Below are 22,389 nucleotides of genomic sequence, written 5' to 3' on the forward strand. Positions count from 1 at the left end.
GCATTCATTAGACTAAGCCAAGTGGCGGTGGCGCTCATTGCCTCAGACTCAGCCTCGGCAGCTGCCCCATCCTGGAAGCAGGTTTAAATTGCATTTACAGGCGGACTCTGGGCTCTGGGATTCTACTCCACTAATGGTGTTACATGACTCGGGGCCATCCTCCCGCTATTATGATGATTATGATTACTCGCGGCCTTCAGCTATTAGGATAAAGATGCGACACTTCCAAATTGTCGCTTAGCCCGGCTTATGCCAGCACTAACGAGAAGCTTCTGGCCATGGCAGCCAAGTAAATGAAAAGGAATTTACGTATTTCATTCAATTAAACAAATTGCAGGCTGTCTTGGCTTTAGTCGAAGGACAAAATCAAAATCCTTCTCCTGCTCTACAATTAGCATGTCCCAGTGGACACCTGAGCTGGAACTGTGCTTTTGACAGCTACATATGTTACTTAATCGCACGGCAGCCGTCTGCCACTGCCACTGAGCAGGAAGTGCATGACCATCGCTTGCCACACGACATGCAACACGTCAGGGCTGCAAGCGTCGCGAAACAAAACTTCGCCTCACATAGAGCACAGGTTAAAAACAACTTTTCCGTAAATGAAAATGTTCTGGCAAAAAACTCTGTCCCCGTTCCCGTCCCCGCATTGGTAGAGGTAAATTGGGGGCACCCAACACCGAAGACTGTGTTTACTTTTCTATTTGAAAAGTTATAAGTGAGATTGTTTCTTTCTTGTATTCTTGGGGTTAATGCAGTCCTCCAAGTACTCCGTAAAATTATGACAAGTCGCCGATTTTCATGTTTCTTGAATTCAATTAGAGTTTGGTATTAGTTCTGGGAGGAATTCAGGAGGATTGTGGGTACATAGATAATGTTAACGGTTTTTGTAATATCCAGATACCGTTATAATGAATTGATCGAAGGAATGTAGAAGGAATTTATATGTATAGAGTTCTTTCTGGGGATCGTGGATGTCCAATCACTGGGTGAGATTGATTTTTGTGTTCCTTTTAGACCCACTTTCACCTTCCGGCCGTTACATTTACCGTTCTGTAGGTCAAACACGATCCGTTTAGAGTTGTATGTCTTAATTATTATAATCTATATCACACCCTATGCCTTGAAATATCTTTTAGAATATATACAAGGTAATTTTAAATAAATAATAAATAAAATATATAGAAGTGAATGTATTTCACTATTTCCAGGAACCCCATATATCTTAGATTTATGTAGATTAATATGCAAATAATCCAAATTATTTCGCCCTTAATCTGGAATAATATCATGCAAGTGTGTCCAAAAATTCCCCATAGGGCTATACCTCACTCAGGGTATCGAATTAATAGTATTATAGCATGCCTGCTTGCCATTGGTCAGCGTGCACATTAAATAAGGTTGTTGGGACATTTCCGCTAGATTTGATTATCGCCTGGCGGGGAGGATCAGTTTCATAACGCGATGGGTCTGATATTGGGAAAGGGGCGCGTATACTCGTAAATCGACTTGAGCATGGTCCTGGCAATAGAATGACTTAATCTGTAGTTGCTGAAATTGCATGTGTAACTGTAACTTCCAGGACTGGAACTCTCCTAAGTATCGTTGCATGTGAGAACTACTCGAATTTCGTTGCATGTTGCTGTGGGTAGGCCTTTTCTTAGAGTTAAGTTTTATTGTTAGTTTATTGTTTTTAAAGGTTCTTTTTTAGGTTTTTTTTTTGTATGATTGTCATGCGCACAATGCAGCTAAGTAAGTAGTTCGATGGCCTAAAGCCAGTCCGCTACGGTTTGCTCATCGCATGCATCACAGCAGTAGCACGATCATCCTCATAGTCATCATCATCATCATCATCATGAGTAGTAGTAGCGAAAGCAGTATCCACAGTTTCCACAGTATCGCCGATGCAGTTCGAGCTTTAGGTGGCTTCTAGGCTGTTCTACATCACTGATGGTCCACTACTTGGACTAGTCAGTGGCTAGTGGCTAGTAGGGGGCTTACAGTTAAGGTAAAATGGCTTCTCACTTACCGCCTTGGCTGGATGGGTGTGTGGGGTGCATGTTGATTGTTGTTTGGTTTTGTTTTTCTTTAGGTTTATAAGAGAGATAGAGAGATGAAAGCTACTTTTTTTGATTGATTTGAATACTAAAATATACGTTGATGGGTTGCCCCGGTTCGGGTTGAGTGTTGATTGAAGAGCAGCTTCTCCGGGGTGGTGTTGATTGATGATTCTCGGTTGCTCCGGGTTTGCGTTGCTCCGCCTCCACACTTCATCGAATTCTCACAGTTTGCTTGATTTGGCTCTGATTAGTTGTATCTTTAAGTCACTTAAAAAGTGTTTGCTTTACAATTTCTTAAGTCTTAAGTCTAATGGGGGGTACTACTGGGTAGAGTTTTTTGGGCTGGCCAATTGTTCAACTTCATTGGGGGACACTCCTTCACACTTTGTACTCTTGGTAGTTAAATTTTTGCATTTTACATGGTGCATCTCGCCTGGTGCTCGGTCTATGCCTATGGGCTTAGGACTACTAATAGTGATTAGGCGTAAACTAAGTAGTCTACTACATATATTCTATATATATTCATTCGATCTACCTTAACTATAGTGTATATAGTGTTAGTTATTGTTTACCGTATTGCTTTGAAAGAGTATGTCAAGAGTGGTTATTAGGAAATTCTTTGATTGCGATTTACGTATACTTTGAGTTGGGATTAGCTAGGATCGATTAAAGTTATCGTTGCGCTACTAGCTTGAATATTTAGAATATCATTCGATTATTGTAAGCGATTAAAGTATTTGTTAATGGGTATACTGTGGACCCGTTCAGTTAGCTGTCTGTAACTACTAAGTATTCAAATGATAACTATATTCTATGGCTATGGGTATGGCATACAACTCCTTGGCTTTGGCTATATAATACTGTATAATATATTTGCTATATGTTGTGTATATCTTCTATATAACTTGTAAATATTCTGCATGTATGTTAATCGAAATCGAAAGCTGATTAAACTGACTGATTCGAAACTCTAATAATTACTGATTACTTGAATCGTATTGGATTGCTAATACGTATACTTCTGTTTACTGTTTACTGTACTTAATTCTAGAACGGTACAAGTGCTTTTCGAAATGCTCTGCAATAGTTACTTGTTTTCTTATAATACTCTCATTACTTTTATCTTTAATCTTTACCTTTTCTTGGTGTCGACTCTTACAGTGGTAGTAGTACTTATTGAAGGAGAAAATACATTATTAACTAGGGATTACATTCTGTAGCGTAGCAAACACTTTCTCTTTTCTTTGGATTTGCTTTTACTTGATTTGATGGGTTCAAAGTCCATTGGCAAATGCTTGTGAATAAAAGCTAATATATCCGATATTTGAATGACTCTACATTTTAACTCTAGCTTGTTACTTTATGTTTGATCTTGGGCGTGATATTTTAAGGGCATTTCAACTTTAAACTTTAAGCTTGAATCTTGAATTGCATTGTATAGGAAACGAAATTGGGCTCTTGCGTTTTTGCTGGGTGTCGGTGTTGGTTGATTGAAGATGTAGCAGAGAAGTGGGCTTGACGTGTTGCGGATGATATGCATATCAATTGGTTGGGGGTTCGATTGGGGGGGCTGGGGTTCACTTCGTTTCTTTGCTCGTCTCGCGCCCCTCTCTCCGCTTAATCCCTTGTGGGGCTTACCTCGGCGATGTGGGCGGCAGCGGCGGCGGCGGCAACGGCGGGGGCGGGGCCCGCACATCTGTCTCGATGTTGCGCTTGTGCGGCGTCTGCAAGTCGAGGGCTGCATAGCCGTGTCCGCTGAGGGCATGGCCATGGCCGTGTCCGTGGCCGTGACTATGCCCATGGGCGTGTGTATGCGCGTGTCCGTGGATATGGCTGTGGGCGTGGGCGTGGGCATGGCCGACGCCTAGCGGGGACTCGCGCGGCCGCAGAGTGGTGGGTGGGCCGCGGAACAGGGCGTACGGATTGAAGTAATCCTGTGACGTGGCCATCATGTTGAGTGCGGTGAACGTGACGCTGTGGAGAAGAAGAAAGGAAAACAATTAGCTCGCAATTGACAAATTATGACAGAGGGATCGTCGAACAGGGAGCGGGGAGCGGCAGGGAGCAGCTGAAATTAAAAGCAAACATTGAGCGATTGCTGCCATGTCAATAAACCATTATTATGGCTTACACTGCCCGCCATTCGAACTGACTAAACGATGGACCGTATCCATGTCAGTATCCATGTCCATTATGTCCACGTCCTTTCATGTTTTTTAATTTAATAGTCGTGTCATGTAAATGGGCCCGGCACGCGAATGCATTTAATTCCCGTTGTGAAATGAAATTATTTTAACATGTTCGCTGTGATTGATACTCATGCCAGGACCGGGCCAGCACCCTATCTACATCTATCCACTGGCCCCCCCACTCCACTCCACGGAGCCTGTTGCAGATGCAGTACACATGTCGGACACACCATAATTGACAGCAAAGGACATGCCACGAACGGACTGGACTACACATGTAATTAAGTGCCGGCTTGTCGCTTAAAGTGCCAGCCAATTGCCCCCAACACATAACGAGGCGACAAGAGCCGCCGATTTCGAACCAAACGCTCTCCGCAGACAGACCGGGGCTGGACGGGCCCAACTGATAGATGGCCTCGCCCATTAACAGTTTCAAAAATGTGCCTTTAAGTTCAAGGTTCTCTGTCGGCTGAGCCAGCTGGGGGGTTTATCGCTTATCGCTTATCAATCGCTTTCAGGATGGTATTCAAATTAGTATCGCTTTAGGCATTGCCATTACAATTGCAATACCAATCGCTCACCCACATGAAATATAAATTCCTGCAAATTAACCAGCAATCCTGCTAATCCCTCTGATTGTGCCGATTCTGTTGATGTAATCACAAACGGCTCATTATTTCCTGCCCATCAAATCGACCAACACTTGAAGTCACTTGCAATTAAATGCTTACATAGCTGGACAGAGCCCACTTCCCCAACCACACCACACCCACACCCACTTGACGTGTGTTTACGCAATTTCCAACCAATTGGCATCAAGTGGCAAACACATTTGAGCCGCTTTCCGCATGCAAGACGGGCCGTGGCGAGCTCCGGGCCCATTTCTCAGCCGCAATTATGGCGCCCGGAACGGTACGATTACCCCAACAGCAACAGCAATAACAGTAAACACTCGGTGGAGTGACCAATGCGAGCTCAGCTTTTTTAATGAACTCTTCCTTTTTTCTTTTTCTGCACTTCTCCTCGTCGCATGTCGCATGTCGCATGTCGCGTTGCATTGCGTTGCCTTTTTGCATAATTTAACGCGACAACGACAGCTCAAGTGCTGACTGATTTTCCGCCTCGCTGACTGCCTGGCGAGACGTCAGCGATCTTGGGAATGGAGGTGGGGGATTCCTGAGAGGGACTCCGACTGCGACTGCGACGGCGATGGCGACTGCGACTAAGGAGAAGTCGATGATGGTTGCTTTTAACTTTTGCATAATTACGTGTAAGAAAAGAACATTTTCAGCTCTCGGATTTGTCCGCAAAGTTCGGAGATGGTGGATTGTAGATGGTAGATGAAAACTTTACAAGGAGGTGGTGGCAGCCCCAGCATATCAAAGAAACACGCTCCACTCAGCTCGCGGCACGCAGCGTGCGAATTGTTTTAACTTACTTGGCTCAACTTTTTTATGGCAACGCACCGCGACACTAATGGCACACCCCCAGAGTGTCGTTGGGGAAGGGGACAGATCGCACACACACTCCCACAAAAAAAAGGGAAAACTATTACGAAATCCATGGTCGACTACAGGTTACCTGGTGCGCCGACTTTGTAAAGGCTTTAATAGTCCCCAGAATTCAAAGGTTCTCTACAGGCAGGTTCGCCGAACAGGGTCGGAATGGCTTCCTTTTCCTGCCGGCTAAATACATCTACGCGAATATACTCTTCGAATACCTGTTAACAAAAAAAAAAAACCACACACATGGGTAGGGGTGCACACATCCTCATGGCCGGAAGAAATGTGGAGCAATAGCGTCAAGTGCACGCAGTCTGCTGCACTGCATCGAGTGTGCACGGGCAGGGGCAGCGGCAGCCGGGAGCCGGGAGCCGGGAGGGCCTATATAGGCCAGACGATGTGTGGCAGCAACAGCCACGGCAACGGCAACACCTTCGCGCATTGGTGTCACCTACTGAACTGAGCATTGAGCGCCGAGCGCCGAGCACCGAGCACAGAGCACATAACACTGAGGCCCAGCAGAGTACTCGGGAATCAGGGTATCAGGCAAAGTAATCTCTGTTCTGGAACGCTTTTTAGAACGCTGCGTCGCCACTATGGTCCGAACGACCACTTTTGTTGGCCAAAACCTAATTTTTCAAAGTCAAAACTGAAACCTGGTTTTGATCGCTCTGCATTAGAAAAAGATCGACCATTAAATCTGCGTACCAGAAATTTCCATAGATGGCGCCACATTCGCAAAATCAGCTGTGCAACCCAACTGTTTTTATAGTAAAGCACGTGAAGGGAAAAAGTGGCAAATTAATAACCACTTTAGATATCTCAAAAATTGAAAAACGCCAAGACGTGATTAAATTTTTTTGATGAATCTTAATCTGTCGGGTTCTTACTACGTGTTTTGAGTTTTTAACTGTCTCTAGTAGTTCTGATGTCTTCGTAATTGAAGGTTAAAGTGAGGCCTTCAACATGTGCCAACTTGTAATGAAAACTAATTTTTGAAAAGGTGTACAAAGTGAGTCCTACCTAGTCCCACCCTGAAACCTTTTCTGTGTCGTAGATTAATAAATTCTTTTTGAAATGTATATAGTTAGAAATGCCACTTTTTACCACAATTCTTGGAATTTGCATTAATAGAGCATAACCTCAAATTCGAAAATGCATATTTGTTTGCCGAATGGAATTCAGAGAAGGGTAAAATTATCAATTATTTGAAAACGGATCTTAAGGCGACATATCATATGAAATTAATAAAGCTTTTGAAGATACCAGCAAGAAAATTTGTTACCGTTTGGCAACATACCGGAACAAATGCCGGTAAAATTCAAAGATGTTTGAACGAAAATATGTGGATTGGCCACAAGCCTTTGTTATAATACATTTATCTTTATGTCCAAATATGCTAACTAAGTTCGTAAGGCTGTACAGGACCCAGTCGGAAAGCCGGCACATATCTCACTTAACGAGGCGTTAACCTTGCTTCTAGACAAGGATTTCGGCAATAATTTACGGAAACCTTTAAACGATTTTATTTTTATTTAAATCAAAATTTTTTTTAGTCGTTCAACGCCGTTTTCTTAAATAAAATATGCTTAATACTTTTTTTCACTATAACTAAAAATTTAAATATGCATTATTAAAAAAAGGGGCGGTGCCACACCCATTTTTTTTCTTTAATCCATTTCTTATTGATTATATGTATCCAATACAAAAAACTAAATGAAAAAATCTTGTTCCGTTCGGGAGTTATTAATTTTGGCCAACAAAAGTGGTCGTTCGGACCATAGTGCGTCGCGTCGGGAGACGCTGTGGGGCTGTTAATGAGTCAAGATATTATGCATTTGTATGCGTGCATACACACAGCCACAGTGTGTGTGTGTGTGCGTGTGTGTGTGTGTGAGGTAGGGCCTAAGTGCGTTGGCGTCAAGCGTTGAAAGCAGGCAGACGGCAACAATGGCAGCAAACAACGGTGCCGCCGCTTTTTGTTGCCTACATTTGTGCGCGGTTGAGATTGAGAGTTCTGGGCAGACAGACTGGCACACCCACACACATATTTGCATACGTACAACGTACGTGCACTCACATATATTTGGATGAACAGTGATGCGGCCTTTGGCATGAGTCTATTACAAAATGGCGAATTTCACGGTTACTGGATTTGGTTTTTTATTGCTGTTTCCTGGGGATTGTATTTATAATTAAGGAATTCCTTAATATCTTTAGTGACATCATAAGGGATGAATTTAAGTTCTAAATCGAACTCTATATATGAATGCAATACTGTTTCGGCTAAAATTTAATTTAAATTCATCAATAAATGCGGCGCTCAACAAATGAGACACTCCTCTCAAATGAAAATACGAAATCTGCGCCAATTTGAAATCGATTTGGTACTAGTTTGATACATTAGTTCTGCCCTTTGCAGTGACTTGTCTATCCCTTCGAGGGCTTAAACGTGATCACGCACTCATCCCTAATTCGCTCTTGAGACACACTCGTTGCCGTCTTTTGTTGTGGCATCGATGAAGGCGTTTACCCCACAAGGTCTGCATAATGCATGCAGGGAAAATATATGGATGGATATTATTATTAAGGGCTCTGCCTCGTGTATGGGAAGTTCGCAGTGGGCTGTCATTATGCCTTTGCCTGAGCTCCAATTAATTGAACCACTTGAGGGGCTGGCAGCAATTTGTATAAGTAATGTCAGGCGTAAGGCCGCAGAGAACTTTGCCAGCATTTAAGAATTGCATTTGTTATGTATCATTATATTTTTTATATATATATTTATATATATATATATATATTTTTATTTTATTCCCCTTAGCTTACTTTTTTTTTTTTTAGTTACAAAAGTTATTTTTTCTCGCTATCAGCGGACGCAGTGCAACTTTGGCTGACTTTTGCTTGACTCTTTGCTTGTGGCAGTAACTTGGCTGGGGACTCAGGAAGGAACTGTTGCTGCCCCAGGGAGAGGGGAGATAATCCTTTTTAGTGCTTTATTGCTTTATGCCGTTATCCCGTCGCTGGCTGTGGCCCGGCTCTTTAAGACTGCAATAAATTGAATTTGCGGACAAGGAAAATGTCCTTAGACCGGCTGCTTTCTCAAAGCCAAAAGCCCGAGACCGACCCTAGGGCCCCAGCTGTGGGGCCGTTCGTCAGCGGTCTACTTGTTTAGTCAAATGCTTCAGTTGTTAGCCGATTTGTACTCTCAGCTGCCCCAGCTCCAGCCCCCGCTGTTGATGGACTCCAGCACTCTCTGTTTGTGGCTTGAAGCTTGGTTGCCAAACGGCTTTGACTGTTTTCCTCTCGACTATTTGATTAGTTTCATTGAAAATGTTGTTTTGTTTTCCTTATTACATCATGACAGAGTGCGAGTGCTGCCACGTCTTTGTGCCCCCTCCCCACCTCCCCACCTCCTCACACGCCACACTCCACACGACTGGGGTGTCGTCACATTTTTGGACTGCAGCAGGACCGCATGTGCGTGGCAGCCAGTGGTGCTGCTCGGTTTGTTTGCATGCAATTCCGTAAAGTCCTGTGCGTGCATTCAGGTTATTCCGCCAGCTCAGGCGTTTGACATGAAAAATGCATTTTATTGGGATTATTTTTATATCGTGCTCGGAGGCCCTCCGGCCCGTCGCTTGCCGCAATTAAATCAGCGTCGCTCGGCACGTGGAAAGCCATTAAAACATATGTTCAAAATGCAAATACAATTAATTTTACATTTATGCTTAGTCCGGCGTGTCCATGGCCGTGTGCGTGTACGGAGCGGGGTGCTGCTCATTATTTTAACACGATTTCAGCAAGTTCTCACTCAATTTTCGCACTTTTTAATTCAATTTCTCCATTTTAGCAAACAATAACCATATCTACGCATAACAGAACAAAAAAAGGTGTTAGTCCTTTGTGGAGCGGTCGCTGTTAATAGCCAATTACGTGCCCGGTTTTCACATGCCTGTGTGTGTGTGTGGGTGTGTGGGTGTATGGGCGAATGTGCTCTCGTCCATTTTGGCACACGTCCATAGCCGGATCTGTATCGTGGTCGTGGCCGCGTCCTGAATGTCGCTACGTGCTTGCCTTTCAAACTTTGCGATTTCATCAGGAAATTTGTGCCCCCCGGTCCCCTTTTCCTTCCGTCACTTTAAAACTATACTTTCATTGTTTTTGTAATTTCATTATTAGCTTTGGACAAAATTCAGCAGAGTTCCGTTAATGGACACTCATAAATAGGTATACTTCTACTATATTGTACGCTTTAGTACCTCCCCATACGGTCAGAGGTAATTTTTTGAGCTGAAAAGTTCGATTAGTTCCTACATTTATGAGCAGGTTTTTAGTACATTTAAACAATTAACAATTATTTAAATCATAGGCATCACATCACTTGAAAAAACTTGTTACCGACATAAAATCTTGATCAGTACGCGCTGCAAGCCGTGCCTTGGATGTATTTTTCAGGGCAACAGCTGTAACAGAGCGACAGCGCTGCAGCGCGCTGTTAGCATTCCAGGTTAACAGCCTGTTATCGCTTCCGGCTTACAGCCTGTTATCGCTGACGGTTAACAGGCTGTTAGCGCTTCCAGGTACAGCATTTCGTTAACAGCGTAAGGCCGCTCGCAGCTACAACGGATTGTTAACTCTCGCACTCGCCCTGCTCTCGAGATCCTCTCTGTTTACCGGCCGGCATTATAATGCGAATTTTAGAAGGTGAAATCCGGAAAACTAAGACCATATTTTCCTTTGCGTGGCCCTGCTGAGGGCCGTCTGGGTTAACCTAACCTAACCTATAGAGGGTGACACATACGACTTATATATATAGCTACACCACCCAGAATCGATCCGCCCTCCTACAAACAACTATTCCTGTGGAAAATCAGTAACTCATTTCCACGGTTTTTCCATGGAAAAATATAAGATTAATATATTATTATGCGCCAAAAAAGGTACTTTAACAAAATAAATATGAAGGGCAAGTAATAAATTTGTCTAAAATATATCTAAGAGATTGAGTGAATCCCCTCCCGATATGAGTCGAATGCCATGAGTAGTCACAACTTTTTTAATAAAAAGTCCATCAATTAGGCCAAGGTCTAATTTGGTCAATGTTTAAAGGTCGAAAGTCATCCAATTAATACGAAAGAGGGAGGAAATCCAATTGAAAGTTGCCAAATATTGGCCAGGCTAGGCAAGGCGAGACGAGTCTTACCCCAGATGGTCACAAGTGGTGCAATCAAATGGTGGCAGCCGACGCCGAATGCAAAGACGAAGCCGTTACTTGACTTTCAAATTAAGCGCCGGGGGAGCACGAATCGGCGCTTGGTGCTACCCAACTTTTATCGATAGATGCCTGCCAAAGTTTGGCCATTGCCAATTTGTGAAGATTCCCACACTTACAGCTGTCACAGTCCCTCTAGTCCCTCCAGTCCCTCCTTGAAGCCCTCCTGTTCAGCATAAATAATGTATTTGGGAGCTGGAAAAGTTTGCCAGCCACTGATCGGGGCTAACCAAACACAATCTCTACTCGACCGAACGACATATTCAATTCGCCTTATTTCGTATGGATTGTAAAGCGATTTACAGATATGGCGTGTGTAATTTATTTTCAAGTGCCAAACTATTTACAAGCTCCCTCAGCCAAGGAGCAGTTAATTTAACATGCTGACGGCCGTGCTCTCTCTGCTCCTGCTGCCCCGGCTCAAGAGCCAGAACTCTGCCGCCCTGCCGCCCTGCCGCCCTGCTGTTCCTTCTGCCAAATTGCAGTTGTTGCCGGCCAACGGGCGAGGCTTCTGGGCTGCCGACTGCCTGGAATGGCGAAAGGGTGGGCCAGGAGGCAGCGACCATTACATGTTGCCACAACTGTTGCCATTGAAAATCATTGCAATGTCAGGCAAATCGTTTAAACTCTCGCATAGTCCATGGCCATGGCTTTAAAGACCGCTTTAAGTGACTCTCGATTCTGGCCAAAGAAGCTATTCCTTTGGCTTGGTACTGCCAGGAGCTTGGACTAAACGTTTCCACTGACTTGCAGCAAGTTTTTGGACGATCACTTTGTTTTTTCTTTAAAAATGTGAATTGATGAATGTATTTACATATAATCTTAAGAATTTACTAATTATATACAACTAATTAAGAAAGCAATATAATAAACTAAAATATGTATATATAAAGAAAACAACAACAATCAATTAAATCAACCCACACTGGTACTATCCCCCATGCGTCAAAAAACAGCTGATGAGCATCAAATAAAAACATTTGTCTGCATTTTGAAATTTCAACAAGCTTAAATTGATACATTCCGGATTTTATTGGCTATAATAAAACTAAACATAAACTGTCAAAACTTCTATAATTTCCCTTCCCTGGTAATTAATAAAAAGCTGATAATCGCCTTTAAGGTAGAGTTGAAACAGTCTAATTAAACCGGAAGTAAATGTAACCTCAAGAAGTTGCCGTTGATTAGTTGAGCAGGAGGTCATGCGAGTTTTAATGGTAGTTCCGGAGAAGGGTTTCAGGAACATCAATCATGGTAAGGAGAATCACGCCATTTCGTAATTTCGAAAGTCGCCACGCATTCAAGTTATGGTTAACAACGATCAGCACTCAACTTGCGTTGAAACTTACATTAAAAAGTCGACTCTTACAGTAGCTTTCCTCCTCGGCTTGAGGTCCTTACAGCTCTGGCAACTCTGACTTTGCTGGGCAGTGGAAACGCTTAGTCAGATGACGCCTGGCAGTATGCAATTCTTATGCATTGCAAAATATGCATTAATGGCTTTGTATTTGCATTTATATGGAATACCTCTTTTATTTTGTTGGAATTTGAGAAATGCCGGCACGTGGCTAATAAACCGCAAAGGCAGCGCAGCCATAAATACTCACAAGAATGCCTCCTGCATGTCCGATCAGGCATTTGCATGTCTGTGCGTGAGTGTTTGGGTATCGGTATGGGTTTGGGTATAGGTATGGGTGTGTCAGCTTGCGTATTAACACGTCAAGCGGGGTCTGCATTGACAGGTCCAAATAGTTGCCACATGCCACAGTGTGGCGGAATGGGTATGGGTATGGGAAGCGCCTTCTGCTTTGGACAGCACCATAAGGAGTCACTCGCCAGGGATGGAGGGGAGAGACGTGGTCCTTGTTAGCTGAGTAATTTGTAATGCAAATTACGAATGACGTGTCAGCGTCATCCTTTAGAACGCTCTTTAACTTGGACCGGAAGTACAGTACAGTACGAACAAAAGGAGCGGAACTTCGCGGCACATATTGACAAGGCAATTACATTTTTAATTACCATGTGTGCAAATAGTTGGAAACTTTACGCATTCCTCGGCGCGTGCAGACATTAAAAATTATTAACAGAATTAATGCGAAAAGTTGTCCAAAAGACAAAGGCAGCGGCAGTGGCAAAGGCAAAGGCCGAGACGCAGGCACAGAGCGGCCAAAGCCGCAAGAAGTTGGCCCCGACGCCGACGTCAAAGCAAACAGAAAACAGCAAAGAGAAATTGAAGGCATCAAACAGACAAAGAAATGAGTTAAAGTTTTCCTTTTCCCAAAAAGCGAATTGTGTGCGAGTGTCGTGTCTGTCTATACATTATTCATGTGACCAGCAGAGTTTTCAGCGCTCTGCGATGTCATTTTCTTTAAGAGCTTTCCGCAATTAAGAGGCGCCAGCGGGTAAACTTTAAATCGATCAGTTTCAGAAAACATTTAATTTTGAAATATTTGCGGAGTTTCGGAGAAGGGTAGGAGAGTGGAGGCTGCGCTTTTGCTGTGACTAAAGTTTAACAGTGAAAGTTTTGTCGAATCAAACCAACCGAAGCAAATGTCGCGGAAAAGCTATCTTAAGCTCTTTCCTACGAAGACTTTTTCATGCATCTTCTTCGTAGGATCTACTTTGTAGCCTGCGTGATTGTGACTCATTCAATGAAACATACACACTTCCCATTACTACATTGTATCAATTCATATTCAACATTATTCAGTTTGTGAATACTTCTATCCATGCTGCACCAATGTACGATAAATCAAATAAAATCATGAATCCACACCGCTACGAATACTGCTTGTTCAACAGAAAAGAATAGCCCTAACAGAGGAACAAACCTGTTAACACATTTCGGTTAACAGCCTGTTATCGTTTCCAGGTACTGCTCGCCGTTAACACACAGTTACAGCGCTCTGTAGCCACTCTCTGACAGCGCTTTGAGCCTTGGGCTTTGCTTACAAGCTAGAACATAAGATAAATTACATTTGGACTTACCTCTGCAGCATCTATTAAATACGAACTCATACTGTTGCCTTTTTTTATGTTAGTCAATACGTTAGCTATGATGGAGACAAAACGGATCGCGAAAGAGAGATTTAACAGCACCTGAATTTAACAAGAAAGCCGAACACAAGCCAAGTACTAGACAGAAACGCCTTTAAGTTGATTATCTTGTGTATGGTGTTTACAGCAAGCATAAAATGAGAGTACTTGACGCCGTTTTATGGAATCTCATTGGCCTGTGGCCTCCCACCAGAAAGCCTCTTTACATCCTTGCGCCACTCTCTGGCCCGTGCAAATAAACACCTACAGACATGTAGCTGTTAAGCCCTCAGAATGCCTTTATAGGAGGAGCTCGACTCATGTAAGTATGATAATGTTTACGTTTACGTAATTAAGCATGTAATATAAAGAGCATCACGAATACCATGTCAAGCTAAATCCTACAGAAAAGAGCTAGTTTCAAGCTGACTAGCGATTAATTTAATGCTAGCTAAATTCGCTCGTTCAAAACTTAAACTTCTTTTAAGTAAAATACTTTTTTGAAAAATATTTCTTTCAGCACCACTCGCCCACACACACACAAACACACTGGACATTCCCACAAAATAAAGGTCGGAAACAGAAATAAATTCCGTGTTAATAAAAATTCGCCACAACCAAATCAGATTTGCATTTTTCAAATATTTTACAAAACTAACGAAAATGGCAGCTAAATTGCACACGCACGCAGGCACCCAAACACAAACAAAAACACACAAGAGGGTGGGGGTGAGGGAGGGTGACATTGCTAACTCGTGGACGTCGACAGCGCTGGCAGCCCCGCCGCTGGCCAGGCACGCGCTCTGTCCGCGGACGGAGGACGGAGGAGATAGAAAAAATATATGGCAGAAAACCGAGAGCTCCGAAGCCAGACTGACTGACAGGCCCGCTGTGGATACCGATTGGTGGTGTGGGGTGGGGTGGTAGTGGGTGGCAGTGGCATAGGTGGAAAGGGGGAAAAGCGGCGTGTAAATTTTCCAACTAAGCCACAGCAAGCAAAGCGCCTGACACTCTCACACGACCAACTCTCGCGCCTCGCGCCTCGCGCCTCGCACCGTATATCTTCATTAAAATGCAATGCATCCTCAGCATAGAGAGCGGGGTCGCCTGGTCGCCTGGTCGCTCGGTTACCCGGTGGCCTGGTAGCTGGCGGCTGAATCCGAGTTCCGAGACTGAGTTTGGTCTTGTTCCTGTCAGGAGGCCCGAGTCGATCCCAATCCCAAAACTTCAATCGTGTAAGCGTCCGCGCGTGTAATGACAATGGCGTCGCGTGGCTTTGACTTTGACGTGGCCATGGGGCAGTGGAAAGTGGACAGCGGACAGCGGCCACTGGGCCGTGGTGAAGGACGAGGGACGAGGGACGAAGGACAAAGGACGCTAGGCTGACACCATATTTTTCAAATGCAATGCCCCGTGACCAAAGCTGTGGCTGTCAGCTGCGGCTGTTGCTGCGGCTTTTGCTTGCATCAACACGTACGTAAAAGTCAAATCAACTGAAGCTGTAAAATTGGGGCTAGAGATGGAGATGGAGATGGAGATGGAGATGGAGATGGAGCAGGAGCATGTGGATGAGCAGCATTAACGAAAATAAACAGCAAACATCTAGACTGGCAGCTAAAAGCAGCCAACAGCACCTTATAAACTTTAAATGGAAAACAAGCAGCAGAGGCAGGGATCTGTGAAAGGGCGTGACATGTGGTAAGTGCAGCAGCAGCCGAACTCCTAGGTGGCGGCAAGGAGGGGATGGGATGGGGAAACGTTTGGGTATCAGGGAGCCATCATAAAATGATGCACCCACAAAATTCACATCCTGGCTAGGTGTAAATCACGTAGCACTCTGACGCCTTTTACAGTTCCAGTTCCAGTTCCAGTTGTTTTACCCACAATAAAATTGAAAAGCAGCCAAAACAACACACAGCACCCAGAACCCAGCACCCAGCACCCAACACCCAACACCAACACTGCAGAAACGAATAACAACAACAACAACAACAACACCCGAACAACAACAACGACAGCAGAACGCAAAAGTTTTATAAGTAAAATGACAAGAGCACGTGCGACCTGTTCGGAGAGAGAGTCGAAAGCGAAGGCAAAGTCAAAGTCGAAACTGAAGGAGTTTGTTTACGTCGTCGTCGTCGTCCTCGCCCTCGCCTACCTCCCAGTACATCCCACCACCACCAGCACCACCACCTGACCCAATCCCATCCCTATCCACATCCACATCCGAACTGGCTTGCTGGCTGACTCCGGCTCTGGCTCTGGCTCTGGCTGAGTTATGGTTAGACATCGATCTCCTGGGAGCCCAGAGCTGAGGCCCTGAACCGAAGCCAGAGCTCCTTCCTTACCTCCTAAAGCCCAAAAACTTTTTGCATTTCTCGTGCGGCTCATTACAACTCCGTCAGAGCAGTAAAAAATACTCATATCAGAGACTGGAATTCCTTCCTTTACTTGCAGTCAACCCGGAAAGGGGTTGCACTACCAACAACCCACACACCAACAGACACGCAGCGCCCCCTCTCAATCCTTGGGACTGGTCGTCCACGCGCCGAGTATTTTGTTTATTAAAATTAAGTGCCATGGGCATTGGTCAGCCAGTACACAGTGGTTCGAATATCGCTATAAAGATGGATATCCTAAGATTTCTGAGAATTAATTTGATCAGAATTACGTTCCTATACAAAATAAGGGCAGGCATAGATTCGCAGATCCAAACCAATTATCCAAAGAACTCTTATATGAAATTTTATGCGAGCTAGAGGTGGCCCTTTGTAGGTATTACGAAGAGTCCCTAAATCAGAATGATTCAGACTAGTTCGCAGACTGACTTTCTGACTAGAAAACTAAGAATAATTGACTGAAGCTAACTAGGAAATTCTCTCAGTTTTTCAACACAATTGGTCCACTGTTTGTTGACCAATGTCCAGAAGGATGCACCACCGGCTAAGACCACCAGGTGGTCTGGTGCTGGTCCTGTTGCCCTCCTGGGCTGGCTTTCTCATAATATTATTGCTGGTGCTGGTGAGGTGTGGTGCGGTGTGGCTGCTGTTGTTGTTTGTCGACAGTTGCTATTAATGCCACACGGCAGCCGTTGCCCCATCCCATACCGTACCGTACCCCTGCTCCAGTGACTGTTGCAACCTGATGCACACTTTTTTACGAGCTGCACACGCACACGTGCGGGGTCCAAGTTCGAGTCCTGGGAGGAGGTAAGGAGGGCTATGTGAGTTGTCCTAGACAGGGCAGCTACTGACCAGTGGATGCTGGATGCTGGATGGTGATGGTGATGGTGCCAGTGGGCCATGGATACGTGCCTTTTTGCTTTGCCATTAGCCATCCGCTGAGCCGCAGTGGCCACATTAAGTGATATTTGTTTTACATGAAAATCAACCGCTCCAGCTGTCCGTATCCTAGTTTTCTGCAGTCCGTGGCTGCCTTTCAAATTTATATTTCAATTGCAGATCTTGATTGCTAATTGCATTTCCATGTGATTGACGAGCGCGGTTAGGCTGCACTCATCATGGTTACTTAAGGCAATTTTAATCAATCATCAATCTGTGCATAGCAAATCGATATGATTTTGTGCGATGCCTTGAGAGGCCTTGCATTGAGCTGTGTTAAAGCTGACGCATCCATAAGTAAGCATCCATCAAATATGCAGACTTAATGAGCACCAGATGCAAGTCTCGATACAGATGCTCGAAACCATAAACCTCACCACAGCTCCCAGTTGTTATATTTGTGTCAAGCATTACAGCCAGCAGCTGTCAGAGCCATCTCAGCCTCCGAATGGATGCTCATCCAGATGCATCCTTCCCATCTGGATCTGGATGTGGATCCTCATTACCATTACCACAACCTGGCTGCCCAAAAAACTTTGCCTAACCTACATCGCCTGTGAATGCCAGAGAGGAGTGAAAGTTTTCCACTGCGCCAAATTCATGCCACTAAATGCTAATGCACTAATTAGTTCACGCTCTCATCTCCTATCATCTGTCTGCCTGTCTGGCTGCTCAAATTGCACTCCCCTCTACCAACTTCCTCAATCCCTGAATTCCAACCATTTAGCACTGAGCACTCGCAGACACATAGCGACCGCAGTCACCAGCCCCAGCCCGGCGCAAAATGATTAAAAATTCGCAGACGGGCCAAATAAAACTGCAAATCTCCATCTACCAACTTTTGTCTGCCAATAAAAGTGAAAATTATATGACAAAACAACGTTTTTGGGGGCCCAAACAGGAGATTCAGGAGCTGCTGGCTGCCATGTTAAAGAGTTGACATGGGATTGAAGCGTTTGGCAGCTACGTCTCCTGAAATGGTACATTTTTATGGAATTTAGGAATAGTGGGGCCAAATACAGCATAGAAAACACTACCAATATTATATATTATATTATAATATTCTCGCTGTTTTGAGAATTAAGAAAAACTTAAAGCTGAACATCATGAATCGGAGATCGATGAAGGGCCTCAGATGTTGAGACGAGAAAAATAATCAGCTGTGGAAAATTCAAAGTGAATATAAGTGCAGTTTTTAGAGGAGCGTTATTCTGAATAAGTTGCAGCATCTCCAAGGACCTAAGAACAATTTTCTCTGAATATATGTTATCACAAAAAAATTTCCAATAATTTCTGTTTATTAACTTTTAAACATTTTAAATTCGATTTGCTCATTTCAAGGCTAAATGAAGGATATCAGCCCACTGTGCATCCACAAAAATAAATGCAAATTTTTGTTCGCTGGTAGCCATTTTTATTCCGCCTGAAATGCCATTAGATTGGCTCTGTTTGGCCCATTGAATAGCTGGAGGAGGAAGTGCAGGCAGCCCGTCCAACCAAATATGATTATGTCTGCACTAGGTCAGAGTTTTTATATCTCAGTTAGCGGACTATTCAGAGAATGAAAGATTTATTAAGGCTCTTTAAATCGTGCTAAGAATTTACTCTGTTTTTACTGATTTGGCATTTACAGAGCATTCGCTAGTTCATACCAAAATATTGCGTGAAAAAGATTTTAGCTTAATTCTGTTTGTGTTTATTGTGTGTGCATTTCGTTGAATAGAAAATGTGTTGCTAAAAATTGCCAAATGCCAAATCAATTTTGGCTTTACAACACACCAAAATCCACTCAATAAAATTTTTAATTGAAACTAGCGCAAAAAACTGTTAACACTCCGATTCATTCATACATACATATGTCTGCCTATACTATACGATACTTTTTTTTATATATAACATACATACATATTGGTGGGGTTGTTTGTGCTGGAAAAACCAATTGAGTGTTGGGTACACAAGAATGAATTGGCCCATACAAATTTTAAGAGTCCAATCGACTGATGTGCCAAATTTTAAATATTTTCCCGCTTTCTATGGTCAGTTTTTTTCCTAAATACTCTTCAAGTTCATTTAGTTGTTCTTGTGGTGCACGTAAAGCGATGCTCATAAAAGCGAAAGGCATTTAAAGTGCCTCAGGTTGTGGTTCGGGACCGGGAGCGGGGAGCTGTGCGGCGTGAGGCGTGCTGGAGCCTGGCTAGCCAACCCATGTTATAAAGATGTCCAAAGGCTACAATACAAAAGTTTATTACAGTTCGAGGAATGGGTGGTGGTGGTGGGTCACTGGCAGGAGGAATGGATGGAGGTGTGTGTGTGTGGCGGCTGGCGCAGCTTCCTTTTGCACCTTTATTGCTTTGTTCCTTGTCCCGCCGTCCCGGTGGACGTTTTTTGTTCCACTTGACTTTCGTGGCACTTGGCTGGAGACAGTCAGACCAGGAAACCCGGCGACGCTTTAAAGCCTACACTACCCACAAAAAGAGTGAGCAAAAGTGTGGTAAACTAAAGGGGTATGCTACTTTCAGAATGGTATAATGGCATCTGTTGCAGAGTGTTTCTAAAACTATGCTGGAGCAGATGATCCTGATCTGATGAGTGAACTATCGGTTCATGTGACTGACGATTTTGACTTGGAATCGATCTGAACTGTACCGACAATGAGGCTGCTGATTCTTTCTCCCTAATTCACGATGGTATTCAAGGAGATCTACCAAAACATTGATCATATCCAGGTGGTCATACGCATGGACCAAGGCCATTAGCGCCTTTGCGATTTCCCTCTACAATATGGAGGGAATTTATGGCACAAAAATTGGCAGTAATAGTAATACGATGGGTTAAAGATTTGCTAGATATTTTGGTAAGAGCAATGTGCCATCTTTAAGCTTAAACTTTTTTTAGTAATTGTGAAACTAGTTTTATATTTTCCATATTTGCATAAACTAAACTCAGTCAGTTCAGTAAGTGTCACCACCGAATGCCACTGCTTGAATTCCCAATGTTAAAGCTGCTGTTAGTGGCGCTGTTGTTGCTGTTACCATTGTATGTAGCTGTTGTCTCGCATTTGCCACCGAGGTGTCATAATTAATTTCCATGCCAATTTGTCGTCGCTGTTTTTATCTCTGTTGTTGTCGCTGCTGTTGGCGAGCTGCAAACAAAGTTGCTTTTACATTTGCTGACATCAGGGGATTTGGGTCTCTGATATATTGAAAACGGCCACCAGGAATACAGCTACGAGTGGGACATGAACTCTGTGGTTTGTGTCGTTGCCTCTGCTTCAGTGGGTTTGTGGGTAAAAGATGCACTTGCAGTCAATGCTGGCACTCAGACGGCTTTGAGTAGTGCTCCAGTCTTGGGGGCTGGCGGCAACTACGACGACTACTACTCGGATTCGGAGATAAGCCAGTAAATGTGAATGGGATGGGTGATGGGCGCCAGGCTGGGGAACACTGTCCTACATTTTCTCATTAGATTGCCATGGCAAATACTTGGAGTTGCCATTTGCCATAAACTTGACGCTAACAAGGCAAATGGAAGGCCAAAACGGTAAACGGAAAGTGGCAAGTGTCGAAACATTTTCGGCCACCACTTTGTTGTTTCTGTCGAAACTTTTAATTGGCCCGAGCAAAATTGTAATTGTTTTCTCGGGTCCCCTGCCTCTTCTAGTCGAGCCTGGAGCATCTTTGGCTTATGTATAATGGTCAGGAGTGGAATAGTTTTTGATGGCACTGTATCATCATATCACACTCACTTATTTCGGGTTGTGCCGCCATGTGCTCGTCGCCTTTTTGTTGGTTAGGTGCGTGCACATCAGCATCAGCGTTCCCATTGAAATTGCGGCCATAAATTGCGTGACACAGTTGGGTGCAAGTGTCAATAAGTGCAATGGGATGGCAGGGGCAACATTGTAATGGTTAAACTTTCCCCAGCCTGTGCCTGGGCGCATTAAAAATGCATAAATAACGGCAAATTTACGGGTTACAATTCACTTCCTCTACCCCTCTGTGTCCTTTTTGTGCTCTCTTTCTAGCTCGCCTGTCAGAAACCTTAACAGCGCACTGTAAATGCATAGCATTACATCGACATGCATTAACATTAACAGCGCCCTGCCACTCTGCCAAAGCGGCCTGCCACTGTAATCGTACATTACAGTGCTTGCCCCCCATCTGCAGACTCGGCTGAGCGAAAACTTTTGTAATGAGATTGCTTTCAATTTGCTAAGCTGGGCGCATATCAAATGGATGCCAAGTTAGATTACAGCTACTAGAATTTAGTATCCTCTGATATTATTTTAACTATAAAAATGTGTGTCTTTTTGGAAGATGAGCATCCCTTTTGTATCATAGTACATAGTTGTGATTTTATTTTTCCAATTTATCTAATTTATTTACCTAAAATATTGGTATTTATGAATTCTTAGAAGCATTCAAATCTACGCGCAGATATTGCGCAGATACGATACGTATACGTATATTTTGAATACTGACTTTCATTATTTTGGGGTATCCTCTAAAAAAAAAATCTAATATATTAATGGAATAGACATTCCACCAGAGTTCATTCAATATTCGAAAGAACTAAACCCTAATCGAACAGTCGGATATACTATCTATGTATTCTACCATTTTGAAGTTGATGATTTAAAGACTTTAGTTTGGTCATCGCAGTGACAAATTCCTCCAAAACCACAGTGCACTTACACATACATACGCTCATTTTCTGTGGAAAAATTGTGAGCCTCTGCCCTGTCTGCTGGTGGTCTCTGCCACAGGCCACGGCCAGCCCGTCAGGCCGACGACACCGATGCATGCCGGCCACGCGCTCATTTCAGTTTAAATTGAATTGAAGCCAAATGCATGCCATGATTTTAAATTGTTTGGTTTGGTTTGGTTTACATTGCATTACGCAGCATGCCCCTACTGGGGTGGGGTGGGGGGGATATGGAATACGAGGTAGCCGGTTTCATTGCATTTGCTCAGGCGTTGGCTTTCGAGG

The 22,389-nt window shown here is 43.8% G+C and overlaps 1 protein-coding gene across 1 annotated transcript in view; it reads right to left on the reverse strand.

The window, feature by feature from the left end:
- LOC6587981 (sex determination protein fruitless) overlaps nucleotides 1-22,389 on the reverse strand; it is a 128,304-nt gene that overhangs the window by 89,869 nt on the left and 16,046 nt on the right. The window contains exon 2 of the mRNA XM_026984726.1: nucleotides 3,699-4,034. Coding sequence (XP_026840527.1) covers nucleotides 3,699-4,012 — 314 coding nt within the window. The 5' untranslated portion in view covers nucleotides 4,013-4,034. The remainder of the gene's footprint in view (nucleotides 1-3,698; nucleotides 4,035-22,389) is intronic.

The sequence above is a fragment of the Drosophila persimilis genome, unplaced genomic scaffold (assembly GCF_003286085.1).
Source record: "Drosophila persimilis strain 14011-0111.01,24,50 unplaced genomic scaffold, DperRS2 tig00000000-arrow-pilon, whole genome shotgun sequence".
In the NCBI taxonomy this organism is placed as follows: domain Eukaryota; kingdom Metazoa; phylum Arthropoda; class Insecta; order Diptera; family Drosophilidae; genus Drosophila; species Drosophila persimilis.